Below are 19236 nucleotides of genomic sequence, written 5' to 3'. Positions count from 1 at the left end.
TTCATAAGTCACTTTGCATAGTCACTGTGTTCTAGAGGTCGAGTGGGGGAATATTTTATTTAGTGTAGAGGTTTGTGACTGAGGCTAAGAAACGGCTGGAACCTCCTGTCACATTTTAGATGAGGAAGTAGTTACCCTTGCATGGTTTTTTGCGGCAAAAATCCTGATTAATTTTTTTCCTTTTGGTTTATGAAAGCTGAGAATAGAAAACTTTTTCACGAACAAGAGGTTGAAAAATGCCTTGTAGCCCTTTTGGGTGCTGAAAACGACGGAACTAAAATTGCTGCTTCCCAAGCGATCTCGGCAATGTGTGAGAATACGGGCAGCAAGGAATTTTTCAATAACCAGGGTAAGCAAAGCAGAAAAAACCATTTCGAACATTTTTAGGTCCCCAGTTGTAGTTTAGCTGGGTATTCACAAAACCACATCTTCCCTCTCTTTTTCTGTAGGGATTCCACAGTTAATCGTGCTGCTGAAGAGTGACAGTGAAGAAGTGAGGGAGGCCGCCTCCCTGGCCCTGGCCAATCTAACCACATGCCATCCCGCTAATGCAAAGTAAGGAGAAACTCAACGCTGACTTGTTTAGGGGTATCTAACAGTCCAGGATGTTCTCATTTTAATATTTTGGCTTTCCAGGCAATTTACATATTCTTTCAGATGTTCTCTCTTGGGTTACTCCTCAGGAATCCTTATGAAAGTCAGAGTCATCAGATGGCCCTGATTTTCAAAGATGCTACAAAATCTTGACTCTTCTGGGCTGATTGGGAAAATGGGTGAACCATCTGGTTCAGCTCACAGTCTAACTTTTGTGGACAATTCCAGAAGAAACAAAACGGGATGGCTGCTGGAAATATTAAAGGCAACTTTGTAGAAACATTTGATTAATCTAGAGAAAATTTAAAAGATCCATTTTATTTATTTATTTCTTAGAGTTTATTTTTGAGAGAGAGAGAGAGGGGGAGACACAGAATCCAAATCCCAAGCAGGCTCCAGGCTGAGCCGTTGGCACAGAGCCCAACATGGGGCTAGAACTCACGAGCTGTGAGATCATGACCTGAGCTGCAGTAGGACACTTACCCGACTGAGCCACCCAGGCGCCCCTACAAGACCCATTTTAAAAGGACATAAATATTAGGTAAATCTAGAAACATTTTAAAAAGTCAGTGGAGGGGCACCTGGGTGGCTCAGTCGGGTAAGCGTCCGACTTCAGCTCAGGTCACGATCTCGCGGTCTGTGAGTTCGAGCCCCGCATTGGGCTCTGGGCTGATGGCTCAGAGCCTGGAGCCTGCTTCCATTCTGTGTCTCCCTCTCTCTCTGTCCCTCCCTCATTCATATTCTGTCTCTCTCTGTCTCAAAAATAAACATTAAAAAAAAATTTTTTTAAAAAGTCAATGGAAAGCAGTATATTTATGGGTAAACACTATGTGGAAAGATTGGAAAGGAGTGCCCTCTATATTCTAAGCACTGTGGTATGTGATCTATATTCAGCACAAACTTCAATTACCAAGATAATCTGTCAGCAGATGAGGAAACCGAGGCTCTGTAAGGTTACCTAATTTTCCTGGGTACACACATTTATTAAAATGGCTGAGCTGGAAATTAAATCTGGAATCTGTGTTCTTTCCTCCAGAGAAGATTGCCTTATAAAAGAGCGAGAACTTCTTGAAAGAAACGTTCATAAATAAAATAATTATTTACCCTCCCTGTATCTCATTTGGTATGTTTATTATTAAGGATTCTCTAGAGAAACAGAACCAATGGAACATAATATATAGATATGAGAAGGTTTATTATAGGAACTGGCTTATGTGATTATGGAGGCCAAGAAGTTTCATCATCTGCCATCTGTAAACTGGGGAACCAGGAAAGATGATCTCTTGGTATAATTCAGTGTGAATCTGAAAGCCTGAGAGCCGGGGAAGCCAGTGTCCCAGGCTGGAAAAGATGAATGCTCCAGCTTAGGCAGAGAACAATTCACCCTGCCACCTTTTCGTTCCATTCGGACCCTCAACGGATTAGACGATGCCCACCCCCATTGGTGAGGGCCACCTTTACTCAGTCTCCTGACTCAAATGCTAACCTCTTCCAGAAACACCTTCACATATGCACTCAGAAATAATATTTTACCAGCTATCTGGGTATTGTTTCGCCCAGTCAAGTTGACACATAAAATCCACCATCACGATACGTAAGTTATTAACTTTTGTGTATTATTGCTTTATGGCATTGTGGCTGAGATTAGTCTTTTCTAACTTGAAATCGATCTTCCTCTACCTCCATCATATACTTAATCTATTTCTTACCCTTCCTACCCTTTCTTTCCCTTTCTCTACTCCCACACAGTATTTTATGAGATCTTAATGGAATGACTAAAAATCTAACAATGCCCGATTAAAATACAGCCAAAATAGGATAAGCATCAGAACAAAACTGTGTTCCTTTAATAGCTACAGTCTTTGACATAGCAATTTCCTAAATTCATGGTCATCATTATCTATGTGAAAGTACACAAATTTCTAGAATATTGAGTCATAATAAGTAGCAATTTGAAAATAGCATTGTTCCAGGATAGCGGTGCCAGTGAAAAGTCTTACCGGTGACATTGAAACACTTCTATCTTGGGTGCATTTAGATTGATATATTATCTAAAATACTTTAATAGGCCTCCAGAGTGTATAGATGTCTTAATTTGATGTGAGTTTGCCTGGCTTATATAATTTCACAGTTTTATACAAAATCATAGAAAATTAGGATGTGAAGTAGCTTCTGAAAGAGGCTCCTTCAGACTTTCTCTTGCAATTCAGTCATCTGTTACACAGAACTTTGTCATCCGACTCGATGGTTCCATGTTGTCAACACAGAAAGGTCAACTAAGACTAAATGATGCCACGCGTCTCTTTATTTTCGTGATTTATTTTTATTTTTATAAAATTTTAATGGCAGGTATTTCTTTAACCTATTATATACTGTCCATTCTGATCATTTTTTCCAATATGTGTTTGGTATGGGAAATGGGATGTGAATGAAAATGGTTGTCTCTTGAGATATCTCTTATGGCTATGGATATCTGTCTCTCTTGAGACCTATATACTTTTTACGTTGGACTTTTTGAGCTAAAAGATACTGAAAATGAATGTTTTGGGGGAGGAAATGGAGTCAGATTTGACATATTTGTGCCAAATGCTGAAGACTGGAGTTGGCAAAGATTCTACAGTCAACCAAAAGGAATGAAAACAAATAAACCACATTGCCCATCCTTCTAGCAAGCCTCCTAGAGCATTAATTAGAACCAAAACAGAAGAGACAATAACCATGATTGATTATTTTTAATCAAAAGTGTATTCTACTCAGATTGTCTTTAAAAACATATTAGCTTAAACTCTGCATTGGTGAATATTTCTGGCATCACGTTTTAGAAGCAGGGCCTTGGATCACTTTTCTTAGCTGCTGGGGTGGGGGGGCGCCACGTGAGGGCATGGGGGGGCACGTGGGGAAGGGGAAGGCCTGAGTTGTGACTCTGCTGCTGGGGGTGGGGGGGTGAGATTGGGGGGTAGAAAGAATGTTGCTTTTCTGCCACACCTAAGTAGTAAGAAAAGGCAAAAACCCAGAGCTAATGTCTTCCAGGTGCACTGGGTAGCTGTTCGGATACCTGATAATTGCCAGCCTAATTAAAAAGAAAAATTTGCGGGGCGCCTGGGTGGCGCAGTCGGTTAAGCGTCCGACTTCAGCCAGGTCACGATCTCGCGGTCCGTGAGTTCGAGCCCCGCGTCGGGCTCTGGGCTGATGGCTCGGAGCCTGGAGCCTGTTTCCGATTCTGTGTCTCCCTCTCTCTCTGCCCCTCCCCCGTTCATGCTCTGTCTCTCTCTGTCCCAAAAATAAATAAAAAACGTTGAAAAAAAAATTTAAAAAGAAAAATTTGCAATTAAGCATTGTGAATACTAATTTTGTTTGTTAGAAGACAACCTCTTCTCTGACATTCATATCTCAATGTGCCTAAAGTGGATTTCTAATTATTTTTTAAAATTTTTTATTATTCAAGTTTATTTATTTATTTTGAGAGAGAGCAGGGGAGGGGTAGAAAGAGAGAGAGAGAGAAAGAGAATCCCAAGCAGGCTCTCTGCTGCCAGTGCAGACAGAGCCTGATGTTGGGTTCGAACTCACAAACTGTGAGATCACGACCTGACCAGAAACGGAGAGTCACATGCTCAACCAACTGAACCACCCAGGAGTCCCTGGATTTCTAATTCTTAAAGTCAGGGCACCTTCTGGAATTGGAGGCCTGTTTTATGCATTGAGTGATCTCTGGTATGTTATGATTACACGTAATGCTGGCGTAATTTCCTTTATGTAACAACGGATTTGGGGGGGAAAGTGGACTTACACCGAAAACACGACGGAAAGTGAAAGGACAGTGAAAAACCAGAAGGTCTGACATCAACCAATGCCCGTAATTGAGAACAGAAAGTGATCGGTTGTATTGTTGTGTTTTTACATGATTTGGACCACAGAAGCAACAGTGGAAACTTACCTCTAAGACTTTTCTATTTGTACTTTTCATTCTTTATTATCTGCAGGGTAAAGATCACTTAAAGTGGATAAAAATATGGAAAGGCCATGAACACAAATAAAATTAACAATTTGAGGGGCCCCTGGGTGGCTCAGTTGGTTGAGTGACTGACGGGCTCATCATGATCTTGCCATTGACGAATTCAAGCCCTGTGTCGGGCTCTGTGCTGACAGTGTAGTGCCTGCCTCAGATCCTCTGTTCCCCCTCTCTCTCTACCCATTCCCCACTCGTACACTCTCACTCTCTCTCAAAAATAAACAAACATTTAAAAAAAATAACAATTTGAAGGCATAGGAAAAAAAGGACAAGAACAGCCAGATTAACTTATTTTATTTAATGTTTATTTATTTTGAGAGAGAGAGAGAGAACATGAGCGAGCATGTTGGGGGGTGGCATAGAGAGAGAGGGAAAGGGAGGGAGAATCCCAAACAGGCTCTGAACTGTGAGCCCAGAGCCCGATGTGGGCCTCAATCTCAAGGTCCGTGAGATCATGACCTGAGCTGAAACCAAGAGCCAGACTCTTAACCGACCGGGCCACCCAGGCACCCTTAACCAGATTTGCTTATTTAAAGTGATAGAAGGAGAAAGAAAAGTGAAATCATTTATAAGCGAATAAATAAAAAGTGAGAAGGCTAAGACAACCCTTGTAGGAAGAAATAGATGAAAATAGAAACCTAAGAGCAATAATGAATTCTGTATGAAAAGGTAACCCATTTAGTCACTTTGGGCACCTCTCCTTGCTTCGTTCACTGCTAATCTTTCTGACAATTCTCCATTTGTAATACTTCTTGGAAAGGAGAAAGTTGTTGATTTTTGATCCAGGAAATAGCATCTCAGCGAAATTTCAGGTGATCTTTACTTGCGCTCTCCTGTCCAATTATTCATATTAAAGTTGTACATGATTTACGCAAATAGTGAGGGAATTATTATTCGTGGTTGACGTTCTTCTGAGGAGCAGAGTCCACACATTACAAGAATATTTTAAACTGTTAATTTATAACATCACTGCCATCTGTTGGATCTGATCAGAATTAGAGGTTTTGAGTTATCTGAAGACTAAAAAGACTTTCATGTTTTTCGTTTTCCTTTCCAACACGAAGTGAATTTTGGCTATTAGTAAACGAGGAAAAGATTAGAAAATAGTATGGTTGTTGGCAGGATAGCTTTCAAACGATGCAGTTATTTTAGGAAATAAGACAAGGAATAAAATAAATATACAAAGAGTAGGGGCGCTTGGGTGGCTCAGTTGGTTTAGCCTCCAACCTTGGCTCAGGTCATGGTCCCACAGTTCGTGGGTTTGAGTCCTGCATCCGGCTCTCCGCTGTCATCACAAAGCCCACTTAGGATCCTCTGTCCCCCTCTCTCTCTGTCCCTCCCCCGCTTGCACTCTCTCTCAAAAAATAAATAAAAACATTTAAAAAAATATGAAAAGTAATAATACAATTAATACCCACAGATAAGTAGGTAATAACTGGTTTTGCCATAGAAAACACAATCTAGTCTCCGTTGTTTGTTCACAGATCATACTAACTCCTGATTCTTCCTGCTTATTCTGTGTTACCTCCGTGAAGAACTGGATGATTTCCCTTAAGCTTAGAGAACTTCTTATCTCCATTTCTTTTTCTTTTTTTTTTTTTTTTTAATTTTTTGTACCCCTTCTTGGGCTTTCCACAACAGCAGTGACTTAAGAGAGTTCTAAATGACAGCACATATAATGGTTACCCACCCTTCCCCCCCCAAAATGATTGATTACTGGGCCACTGCTGGTCTCCATGACACGAGGGTCAAAGAGCTCTTCTGTGGGGACCCTTCTACTGCTGTGTGACCTATAAGTAAGGAGTATACCCCAAAGGGATCCCAGAAAGAGCCACAGTGCCCCCAGGTTGTACGGGTGTATGTTTGAGTAGTTTGGGAACTTTTGAATGTTTTTTTTATTATCTGTGGATAACCTGTCATTTCGTATTACTCTTCACTAACGGAGAAATAAAGCATTGACTGAATAGTTTTAAGGCCTAGCAGAATTATTCGTGGAGTACCGTGCCTAAGAAAGCCATGTAACGTGTAGAGAAACCATTTAAAAGGTATGTCATGGACAGAACTTAACACAGAACTTCAAGAAAAGGACTTCATTTATTCACAGTGACCCGACTCCCTGTCAGTCATTTGGCATTGGCGTTATCGGGGAAGATTCTGGCCCGAAGTGATTTTCTTCTTGGAATATTAAATCTCTGTAGTGTGTATAAAAAGCACTTTCAAAGCTTTTTTTTTTTTTCCATTCCCATCCCATTAAATAGAGTGAGGAGAAGGTAATACATATTTATTTTTATAAATACCTCTTTATTTGTAGACTCAAGTATAGGCCAACGCTGTTTCTTAGAATGGCCTGTGTTGTGCATGTGGGGCTGCACCGAATGACGAGAGTCCTTTTGAAGGAAAAAAAACAGTCTCTCTTAAAGTTGGCAAAACACCACAAAGTTCACCTCCATCTCTGCCCTTCTACAGGAAGAGGTGGGATGTATGGCTTTGAGATGGCTGGAGTTGTGTCATTCCACCCTTTGAAATTAAAAAAAAAAATGTTTTTTAATGTTTATTTACTTTCGAGAGAGAGAGAGAGAGAGAGAGAGAGAGAGAGAGAGAGACAGAATGCGAGCGGGGGAGGGGCAGAGAGAGAGGGAGACACAGAATCCGAGGCAGGCCCCAGGCTCCGAGTCATCAGGACAGAGCCAGAGCTCGACGCGGGGCTTGAACCTGAGCTGAAGTCTGCCGCTCAACCGACTGAGCCACCCAGGCGCCCCCCACCCTTTGAAATGTTAACGTCTGTTCTAGAGCATACTTTGTGCCCAATACACACAGGTTCACTTAGAAGAGGTAATCTTGTCACGGTGACTGCTTTGTTACTAAAGAAACATTGACTATAGAACGAATCCACTGTGATTTACAAAATTAAAATGCGGTCTCATGAAAAATGCAAACTCATGTCATGGACTCGATGTGTCCAGTCTAAGATAGACTTAAGAATGCTGCAGCTGTACAGTTATTGTCTTTATTGCGTGAGGGTTTTTCCCTGGGAAAGTGTTTCTAGGGCTCTGTTTTCCCTGCCGAGCAGTGAAGGGAACCGTGTCTTTATACTGACCCCTAGTGGTACTTAAGGAGGAAGTTGGGGGAGGGGCAAAACATTGGCAACGGAAAGATTGCTCTGTATTTTTGTGGAAGACACATTAATTTAATTTGAAACACCCTCTGGTGTGTCTAAAGTAATAGCTTAAAACATTATTAAAATATTGTGATCTGGCAAGCATTTCATTGTGTTGCTTTTAAAGAGAGAATATTCTACCACTAACAGTGTGTTAATGCTTGAGTTTGTCTTTGGTCCTTTGTAAGGGGCAGTCGTTTAAAAATGTTCTGACACATTCATAGTTCTGGTGGCTGAGTATGTGCCGTGCTATATAACCACACAGGATTAATATAATATGCTTGGACAGCATCAGTTAATCGCATCGTTATCGTAATTACTCTAGAGTTGATTTTTTGCTCTTGACTGTGTACCATGGAAAAGAATATTTTGTTTTAAAATGCCTGTTAGTATCACTTTGTCGTAAGATGCTACCTCCTTTGAATTAGAATGCTCACAATATGAGCGACCTACAAGATAAATAAGCTAGTTTCATAACCTTTTAGGAAATTCAGTTTTGTGCATAAGGATGTTTTAAACTTTTGTATTAAGGTTGATCCCTCAAAGAACTCAATGTGTTATTTACCATTTTAAAAGACTTCTGAAGTTAACAGATGAAATAAATGGGAAGAGTCTTTGAGGTAAACTTAAAATTTCTTCTTTTTTTTTAAAGTTTATTTATTTTGAGAGAGAGAACACGAGTGGGGAAGGGGCAGAGAGAGAGAGAGAGGAAGAGAGAGAATCCTAAGCAGCCTCCATGCTGACAGCACAGAGCCTAATATGGGGCTTGATCTCAGGAACCATGAGATCATGACCTGAGCTGAAACCAAAGTTGGACACTTAACTGACTGAGCCACCCAGGCACCCCTTAATATTTATTCTTGTGTTATTTCCATCCAAGTTTACTGAATGGATACTTTTCTTTTCTACCTTGATTCCTTCTCTGGCCGGAAAAAAATCATACTGGATTTGAAGAAAGAATGAAAAGTTGGATTTTGCAGTAAACCAAGTTGATTCCATATCCCCATTTTGTGTTCCTTGTTGTCTAGTCAACTTTCACAAACGGTTTAAACTTTATCGGCTACCAGTTTTGTGAAACTCTGTGAATCCCATGAAGTGATCAATTAGAAAATTATCTATGCTGCTTTTATTACCCAGAGAGCAGACGCTAACATTTGCATTAACCTTATTTTAAAGTTGCTGGTACCTCTTTCCAGTTTAATTCCCAGCAGTACTGATTTTCCTAGAAAACTATCAAATTATTGTGCGATTTTTTTTCTCTTGCCCTCTCAGTTTGAAGCAGTAGTTAAAACCTACATAAATTCCATTTTTACTTATCCTTGACGTTTCATATTAATCATTTTCTGTGTGTTTTCTTCTTTTCTGGAAATGGCTTTTCTTGATCATTGACTGCACCTAACTGGGAAAGGCTTGGGTGGGATCCCGAGAATGTCCCAGCTCCAGCCCTGCAAGTGTTGGAGATTTGACCACTTAGCCGAAGAGTTGTTTGAAAATGAGAATTTCATACACACAGGCAAATTTGGAAATATGGTGTTTTTCTGTGGTCCGAGAAATCGAGACAGGATATGGGAAAATCCCTGCACTGAGGCTCACTGAACAGGAGTAGACAATGGTGGTGATGACAGTTGGGCCAGGCATTAAGCTAAGTTCCTGAAATGGAATATATTACTAAATCCTCGAAGCAGTGCCATGAGGCAGGGATAATTGTTAGGTCCACGTTGCAGATGAGGAAACAGAGGCACGGTCTTTGCTCAGGGTCACGGCGGTGGGGTCGAGCTACGCCGAGGCAGACTGCTCTGTACATCCCTAGGGAGTTTGCCACAGTGGAAACTTCTAGTCTGCACTCCTGCAACTGCTCTTTCTCTCTGCCTCCTGCTCAGTGTCTGAGTCTGAATTTTTCCAGATCGTCACTGAAATGCTTTTCTTTGCTGTCCTGATCTCTTTGAATTCTTCCAGACTGGAACGGCCATGACTCCTTGAACTCCAGTAGGGCGCTTGGGAGGCATGAGCTTTCATTTCCTCCTTTCCTTCCTCCCCTCCTTCCTCTTCTCCCAGCTTCCTTTCCCTGTTATCCCTCCTCCACTTCCTCTTCTTCCCCCTCCTTCTATAAAGGGAATAAAGAAAAGGGAAAAAATATATCCAATGGTCACTAAGAATTTCCCACTATGCTACATATCAGAATGGCCCATGGCCCACCTCATTTCTCATTCCCTGAGGAATGATGAAATGAACCAGGTAGATCTTGGTGCTTTTTTTTTCCTTTTTCCTGGAAAAAAAACCCCACCGTACTTTTTTAAAGCTTCAGAGATCGATGGTTATAAAAGGTTATAGACTATAAGTCAGACCACCATAGTTTTAATCCTGTGTTGGTTGATTGACTTGCCTGGTGGTTAAGTCTTAGTCTCTCTAAATTTTCTCTCTCTCTTAACTATAAAACAAAGAAAAGTGAGCCTAGATTACCTATTATATTTTGGGTATCTGAATAATTACCCTCTGTCTAGTATCCTAGGGCGTTTGGAACAAAGCTTCCACTAGGAAGGATGGGATTGTTCTTGACCTCTTTTATTGTTTTATCTCAAAGGTGAAGGAGGTTATTACTTACGAATTTAGGTTTCTTTTGTAATTCTCTCACCGGTACCCAAGTGTTCTTTATGTCTGTTCTTAGCTGCAGGGATACCGTAGGGAACACAACAAAGGTTCCACGAAACTGCTGTCGTGAAACTTACGTGTTGGATGGGAGACAGAGACCATAGACGAGTAACTTTAAGAAGGTAATTTCAGAAGTGATAACAGCATCAGTTAAATAAAACAGCACAATGTCAGAGAGAGGGGCACACATGACACCAGGGTTGTGAAAGGGGTCGAGGGAATGACATAATGCTCGTCAAAGATGGCCTCTCCAGAAGAAGGTGACATTAGAGCTGATGAGAATAAGGCAGCCCCAGCAAGTGCTGTCACACGAAAGCACGCAGCGTCCTTATGATTTAGTTAAGAAAACCAACAACACGGTACCTCTAATTACTTTGGGATTGCGTCCCTTGTCATGTGCAGATATGCAAAGAGACTGATTTCCAGGCTAAACAGAAACATTTGGTAACCGCAAAAGCCATTTATTGTGAATATTCGAACACCTTGACCATTATTCCTATTTTATCAGGAGACAAGTCAGCCATGTAAAAGGAAGACAGTTGTTCTTTCCTGATGGCAGCTAGTTAATTATTGGCAGCCATTCCAGCTTTTGAAACAGAAGGTGGCATGTATGGAAGGGAGTATTGTGATTGGACAGATAGGTCAATAAGGATTCCATGTCACTCGTAAGAAAATTGCATTTGAAATCCCTAGACTTTGGTTGACTGCCTCGTAATTGGTAACAAAAACCTGCATGCTGTTTTGAAGGTGCTGGGTCAGCCTCTACTAGGTGCTTTGCAACTAGCCATTATCTCTTTGGAAACCATGATGTCATAGCAACTAGAGCAGAAAAGCACACTCTGAAGGTCTCAAAATTATGCCACTCAGATACACCAACGTGATAGAAGCAATTTGGTTTCTCATCCTTTAAAAAATTTTTTTTGCGTTTTTCCTATTTTGCTATGGAGTGTAAAACGTCGTGCATTTGTTTTTGTGGCTGGGTTTTATTTTAAAAATTGTATGTTGCTTAAAAACCCTTCATTTTGAGCATTTGCCTACAATTCATTGTGATTCTCTCCCTTACTGCTGATAAGCTTCTTTAAATAATATTTCTTTAAAAGGAGAACTCTCTTGGCTACTTTTGTCTACCCTGGAGCTCAGCCAGAGCTGGGGCACGTATCCCGTTCTCCTGCCACCGTGGGGCTGCAGCGGGGTCTTAGTTCTTTTCCATGCGCTCAGAAATCGATCAACTTCACGAATACGCTCGACTTCTTGGATCATTACTTTTGTTGAAAAATTGGCAGGAACCAGAGTCAGGAATCCTGTTCACAGCATTCCAGATCTGGCTGTGATACCCGAGAGACCCGTGTCTCATAACGGCCAGCGTCCCATCCCCAAGCACCTGTACAGCCTCACTGGGAGCCCGCAAGGCTTAACCGCGCCAGCCCTGAGCCAGTGGCATATGCACCTCTCCTGACCACTCACGGTGTGTCTGTTGCCAATATGTCTTCCTTGGTGTGACGAACCTCGCAGAGACATATGAAAAGTCACGCTGGTGAGAATGGTTGTAATCACTGTTAACAAACAAGGTTCTGATTGCCAATATCACCATCTGTTCCATCGGGTTCCACATATTACCCTGTATGTGGGCTCTGTTAAACAGATTTCTGCACTGCCCAAGGTCACCCTTGATTCACGTAACCAGCCTTCGCAGACGGGTTAAACGTGAACCTCCAAACTGCAGCGAGGGTTTTCTGAGAAGTACCAAATAGCGTCATCTGATGATGGGACCCGAGTAAACAGGTCCACGATGTCTGCAAAGACAAAACGTAGACATCCTTTGGCACACGAAATGGATATATCCCTAAGAGGTTGTCTAAAGCGTAAGATGCCATGTGCTAAACCCCACATGATAATTACTTCACGGAAATAATTAGAGTAGCATTGGGGGTGGGGAGGGCAGCCGTAGGTGATATGAGCAGAGACTTCAACTTGGTTGGGTCCTATGCCTTCTTGCAAACTTAAAGCTGAGCCGGGCATTTTCCCCTCACCCTCTCGCGACTCCTACTGAGGTTTTCTTCATTGCTCCCCCTGAGCTGAGTCAAGTCAGTTTAGGTATATTGATCTTCTCAGCCCTGGGGATATAAATAGGACTCAAGCCCTGCCTCTAAGAAGGGGGAGCCAGGTGTAGACATAGCAAGAGGAGGGAGTGAATAACAAAAGGAGGCAGCGATGGACAAGAACGGACAAGAACGACTCCACACAGGAAGGGACAGTTGAGCAGGTTTTGAAGGGTGAGCTACAGTCCCCCAGGCAGAGGTGTGGAGGGATAGGGACCTGCCTTTTGGGCAGAGAAAACATGAGTGCAAAGACACAGACATGAAATAGCATAGTATTTTCAGGGAGCCATAAAGAGACACTTATTTGAGCACAATGTTCTTAGTGCCCATGCCCGTAAATCTTGGGGCTCCAGGATTTAAATTTTTATTTTTAATGTTTTTATTTATTTTTGAAGGAGAAAGAGAGACAGAGCATGAGCAGGGGAGGAGCAGAGAGAGAGGGAGACACAGAATTTGAAGCAGGCTCCAGGCTCTAAGCTGTCAACACAGAGCCCGATGTGGGGCTCGAACCCACGAACTGTGAGATCGTGCCCTGAGCCAAAGCCGGACGCTCAACCGACTGAGCCACCCAGGCGCCCCGGGGCTCCAGGATTTAAACGAGAAACTTTGTGCTAAGCTCCTTCCCACAACAAGCTTCTATAAAATAGTATTTCAAGATTGCTGCTGCTCTGTGTGACCATTTGCGCCAAAACATCATTTTAAAAAATGTCTCTATGTTTAGCAAACAAATGATCTTAAGCTCACGTGGAAAAGAGCCCTGATCCAGTTGGGGGGTTATGCTTCCTAGAGGAAGAGGCATTTGTGTTGAACTTGGCAAGGCGAATAGGAATTTTCCGGGGGAAGAGTTTGATAGGAAGTCAGAACGGCGTTCTGGAACATCCAGAGGGGAGACAGAGCCCGGTGGCCGTAGCGTGATGCAGGTCCCCAGCGAGGCCCAGAGCACAGAGCCACAGGAAGAGGTGAGAGGCCTCGGGCGGCGGTGGGGGAGGCAGGTCGGCTCCTGCAGGGACTTGGAGGCAAAGTGAGAAATTTGGAACTTCATCCTAAGCAATGGGAAACCAGAAACATTTTAAGTAGGGGAGACATCTGATTGTATGTACTATATATTTCACTGTATATATAATTATAATAACCTCATTCTGGGGCGCCTGGTGGCTCAGTCGGTTAGGTGTCCGACTTAGGCTCAGGTCATGATCTCGCGGTCCGTGAGTTCGAGCCCCGTGTCGGGCTCTGTACTGACAGTTCAGAGCCTGGAGCCTGTTTCAGATTCTGTGTCTCCCTCTCTCACTGACCCTCCCCCACTCATGCTCTGTCTCTCTCTGTCTCAAAAATAAATAAACGTTAAAAAAGAAAATAAAAAAAAATAACCTGATTCTGATTTAATGTATTATGTATATTACTATATGTATAATTATAATAATCCGATTACTTATTTATTTTTAAATGTTCATTCATTTTTTAGAGAGATAGTGTGAGTGGGTGAGGGGCAGAGGGAGAGGAGGGGAGAGGGGCAGAGGATCCGAAGCAGGCTCTGCGCTGACAGCAGCGAGCCCAGGGGGCTCGAACTCAGGAACCGGGAGATGATAATGCGAGTCCAAGTTGGTCACTTGACCGACTGAGCCACCCAGGTGTCCTGGATTATTATTTTAAAAGCTCGCTTTAGCTGTAAATTGGAGAAAGGATTGGAGGGGGAGAGGAGAGACCGCTTAGAAGAGCACATCAATTCACAAGAGAGGATGTGGACTGGATTGGATCGGAGAGATACAGCTGGAGAAAAGAGAGAGGTTCGAGAATTATGGGGGAGGAAACCAGTCAGGACTTGGTAATAAATTGGATACACATGACGTGTCGAACTTCACTTCTGTTTACATATATCAAGTGATACAAACAGATGTTTTTATACATTCCCATATTTGAGTTTTAGTTTTTTTAATGCCCATTTTAAACTCTTACTTGATTAAACTCCAACTGGTGGAGGTTAATGATAGTAAGAATCAAAATATTTTCGGATTATCATGATGACATATGGCCCTACAATTCTGGATTTTGTAACAAAGCAGTTTGACTTCCGTCCCATTCATTTGGAGGATGCTATAGACTATCTAGGAAACGGAAATGTGTTTTTAAAATATGACAGGCTTCAGCTTGTGTGCACGTTAGACACAGAAAAATAGAACGTATTGGGTCTGAATCACAAAATTAATGCCATTCTTTTTTTTTTTTTTTAAGAAAACTATAAATTCTGTGCTCTATTTCTATAAATGAAATTAGGGTTTGTTTGTTTGTTTGTTTGTTTGTTTTAGGTAAGAATAATAAGCTGGATTTTTTTTTCACCATAATAATTTCATCTCGGTTACGCTTTTTACACTTGAACGGAGTGCACACAGCACATTACAGGCAGGGATCTACCCACAATGCAAGTAGTTCTCCCAGCTGCACACGTGCGATTTGTCTTTCAGCGTTGGCAGTTATGTTCCATTTAGTAAAAGCTCTATTCCACTGAGTACTAGAATCTTTGGTTTCTTAAACAGCTACGATTTTATGTACTTCTCTTTACTGGCTCATAAAGAGCACAGAAAAGAGCAGAAGATAGCGATACAAAGGAACCAAGGCAACATATGCCTTTGTCCAGGAAAAAGGAAGGAGCCAAAATGAAACACAAAGGCTGTGGGCAGAGGTACATCTGATGAAAATTCCTGTATCTCGTAGCCCTTTTTTTTTTTTTTAAACAAATAAGAGAAATCAAAACGATGGAGTGTGATCCTATGTATTTACTTAAATTTTCCATACAAAAGACAAAGCCCTTGAGAATTGACTGGTATGCGTTTGCCTAAAATACTCGTACCTTCTGTCTCGGTTGCCATTGAAATACCTCCACTGTCGGCTCCTCCTTTATTCTCCGGGATGTTTTAAAAGGTGAATCCCGTCAAAGGAAAAATCACCAAGTGGCAAAGGAATTGTGCATTCTCACCAAGGCATAGTTTGCAATGATTAAAAACTACAAAGCAATTCGGCTGAAGGGACTGATCGATTGCATTAGGTGCCTGGAAAACGAGTCAGAGAAATAAAATGAGTTTGGAGCAGGTTTACGTCTCTAATGAGTAGAAAATATGCGTAATTTCAAATGCTTGCTGGCAGTAAGAAAGAATGGGAGACACCACAAGAAGGATTAAATATGTACCAAGGACTAGAGCATGGGTAAAAGTGGAAACAGACACTCTTGACTTTGCCTTCGTATCAATATGGTGTGTTTCCCGGATGGATTTATTCACACCAAGGGTGGGAGGTGCCTTGAGGGTTAGTACCAACCGACCTGGCCTTCTCCAGAGCCTTAGTCATTTTGTCCCCACCTAGTTGCTGTCGGTTCCGTCCACCTCTGAGCTGGTCTGTGTGACAATCATAGCTTCTTTTTTCCTCAGTGATATTTCATTTACATTCTGTACTCTCTTGGGCAATTGTGATAACTTCTATTCTTTTTTTTTTTTTTTTTTTTTAGTTTTTTAAAATATTTATTTATTGGAAGAGAGAGAGAGAGAGAGAAAGAGAGAGAGAGAGAGCAAGCTAGGGAGGGGCAGAGAGAGAGGGAGAAAAATCCCAAGCAAGATCCACACTGTCAGCACAGAACCCGACACAGGGCTCAAACTCACAATCTGTGAGATCATGACCTTGACCTGAGCCCAAACCAAGAGCCGGATGCTTAACTGACTGAGTCACCCAGGCGCCCGGATAACTCCTATTCTTGAGGTTGTCACTTCTTCACAATCAGCAAATTTAAGTGACGATCAAACTAAATTTAATTCATCAGAATACAGGGTGGTGGGCTGAATCATATAGCCTCACTTTTTTTTTTTCCTTCCACTTTTGGTTCTTAATATGATCCTAAGTGGAATGTGTCAAATATAAAGCTTAAAGAGATGTTCATATTATTGAAGTCTCAGGTATGTTTTTTGTTGTCTTGATTACCTCCATTCCCACGATGATGCAAGCGGATTTTTAACAAGAATTCGGGGTCTTCCGTTGAAACTAGGATGCTCTGTATCTTATTGTTTGGAACATCTCTCGTCTGAAGCAGTTCCAAATAGTAAGGAGCATAATTAAATCATCGTCCACTTGTTAAAATGATTTCTTTTTTTATTTTTGCTCCTTTATGAGCTTTTTAAGTAATTAGAAAGCAAGGACTATAGAAAGTATGGCGTTCTTAAAAAGAGATTTCGGCTTATTACTTGTCAGACTGTTAATATCCTTACGGATGACTGTGGTCTCTTTATAGCAGAAATAGGAAATTTACCAACTGAATATGCCAACATTACTGACAGTAGTTAGTAGTTATCATATCAGGAGTATGACTTTGATCTTTGATGTTTTATCTGTAAAAGCAACATTCACCTCCAAAATGTGTTGCTGGCTCCAAATGTGTTACCCTCTGCCCACAATTAACAGCCTCATTTAAATACGGGGAAGATGAACTAAAGAATCTTAACTTAAACCAGGAGCATTCCCTCCACACTCATTCCTACTATTTATTTATTTTTCATTTTTTTTCATGTTTATTTTTGAAAGAGAGACAGGGCGTGAGCAGGGGAGGGGCGGAGAGAGAGGAAGACACAGAATCCGAAGCAGGCTCCAGGCTCCGAGCTGTCAGCACAGAGCCCGAGGCGGGGCTCGAACCCATGGACCCTGAGACCATTCTTACTATTTAAAGCTTTGCGGGGCACCTGGGTGAGTCAGTCATTGGAGCATCTGACTTCAGCTCAGGTCATGATCTCATGCTTCATGAGTTTGAGCCCCACATCGGGCTCTGTGCTGACAGCTCAGAGCCTGGATCCTGCTTCGGATTCTGTGTCTCCCTCTCTCTCTGACCTTCCCCACTCTCTCTCTCTCTCTCTCTCTTTCAAAGATCAATAAACATTAAAAAAATTAAAAATTAAAAGCTTTGCTTTCCTACCGGATGGGAATATCTTGATCGACTTTCTCCGAATAGAACTTCCTGATCTTACAAGTATCACTGAGTTAAAAAATGAACAGTGGTAAGAGGATTTCTAAGATGTCGTCATGCCTTTTTCTCTAACTACAAGCTGCAGAAGTAGGAAAGGGGTAATTGAAATTCATTCTTAACCGACATTTTCCCGACATCACTAGCACCTCCATGCCGGGTTCAGCGCAGCGCAAATTAATTTCTTTCCCAAACGGTTTGATCAGGACTCAGTTGCGGCAGAGGTTCAGGTGTACATGCCAAAGACACCGTCCTGAACTCGGATGAATGACGCTCATTTCTCCTCCGCTTCCCCAGGGCTGTTGCTGAAGCTGACGGTGTTGAGCCGTTAGTAAACATCCTGTCGAGCAGACGGGACGGAGCCGTCGCCAACGCGGCTACAGTGTTAGCGAACGTGGCAATGCAGGAGCCTCTGCGCGCGGGCCTCCAGAGCCACGGCGTCACGAGCGCCCTCCTGGGCCCGCTGCGTTCCGCGAACACGGTCGTGCAGAGCAAAGCGGCTCTCACCGTGGCCGCAACTGCGTGCGATGTGGAGGCCCGGACAGAGGTGAGAGCTTTTGCTGACCTGGAGTCTCTCATTTTTCCACCCATCGGTGGATTACTCTGAAACACTTTCAAGGGCTCGAACCTACCCATCCTTTAGGTCCTTCAAAAGTGGTGCAACCCTTCAACCATGGACTCTGGGTGATAATAACGCGTCAGTGTATGTTCGCCGGTGGTAACCAATGTCCCAATCCGGTAGGGGACTTGATAATGGGGAAGCCGCACGTGTGGGGGCGGCGAGTGTGGGAAATCTCCGTCCCGCGGCTCAGTTTTGCTGTGAACTTAAAACTACTCCACAAAGACCAAAATCTGCTACATCGGGGCAATACTTTGGAAAACAAATCGGCAGTATCTAGGCGCCAGGAAGCATTGTTTATAGTATCTACACGACGGGAAACACACCAGTTGTCCAGTTTTGAAGAGAATGGTCAAATAAATTTGTGGTATATTCACAAAACGGAATTTCACATCAGTGAGAATGAATGACCTGTAGTTACAGACAGCAACAGGGATGCATCTCAAGCACAATGCCGAGCAAAATCAAATTGCAAAAGGATACACGTTCCAGATGCTATTTATGTGGCATTCGGAAATATACAGATCTAAGCAATACGTTGTTTAGGTAAACAGACACGTAAGTTAAAACTATACAGACAAGCTAGAGAATGATTAACCCCCAATGCAAGAAATCCTCCTGGGGGCTCAAGGGAGTGGATGCACTTCAGAGGAGCAAACAGGGGCTCAAGGTCATTTGAAAGTGTCATTCCTTAAGCTGAGCGTTAGACAGGTGTGCCTTTACTATGACGCTTTATATCGTACATATGAATTCCACACACTCTTGTGTTTTTTGTATATTTCAAAGTTTTGAAACCTAGAATTTCATTTTTTTACAAGTGGATCATATTTATTTTTCTCTTGCTTCTCCCATATTTGCTTGTCACCTGGCACTCAAACAGCCTAAGACTTTGTTCCTCTCCTGCTAATAATATAAATAACAACAGCTAACACTTGATATGCGGTGGGCACTATGCTCATTTAGCACAGACATTTAGCCTCCCTCATGACAGGCTGATTCGTAATCCCCATTTTACAGATGTGGAAAACGAGGCTTAAAGACGTAGTGGGCTCAAAGCAGAGTTCGTAAGTTGGAAGATCAGGGATGCGATCTGGACCCCAAGCTGCTGCACTGTGC

General features: G+C 42.3%; 1 protein-coding gene across 13 annotated transcripts in view; it reads left to right on the top strand.

The window, feature by feature from the left end:
- ARMC3 (armadillo repeat containing 3) overlaps positions 1–19236 on the top strand; it is a 106927-nt gene that overhangs the window by 55318 nt on the left and 32373 nt on the right. For all 13 annotated transcript variants that reach the window (XM_058681706.1, XM_058681708.1, XM_058681707.1 and 10 more), the window contains 3 exons: positions 197–349; positions 450–555; positions 17799–18048. In XM_058681706.1, coding sequence (XP_058537689.1) covers positions 197–349; positions 450–555; positions 17799–18048 — 509 coding nt within the window. The remainder of the gene's footprint in view (positions 1–196; positions 350–449; positions 556–17798; positions 18049–19236) is intronic.

The sequence above is a fragment of the Neofelis nebulosa genome, chromosome 8 (assembly GCF_028018385.1).
Source record: "Neofelis nebulosa isolate mNeoNeb1 chromosome 8, mNeoNeb1.pri, whole genome shotgun sequence".
Classification (NCBI taxonomy): domain Eukaryota; kingdom Metazoa; phylum Chordata; class Mammalia; order Carnivora; family Felidae; genus Neofelis; species Neofelis nebulosa.
The sequence above is the reverse complement of the archived record's forward strand: the minus strand, read 5'-3'. Positions and strand labels throughout refer to the sequence as shown.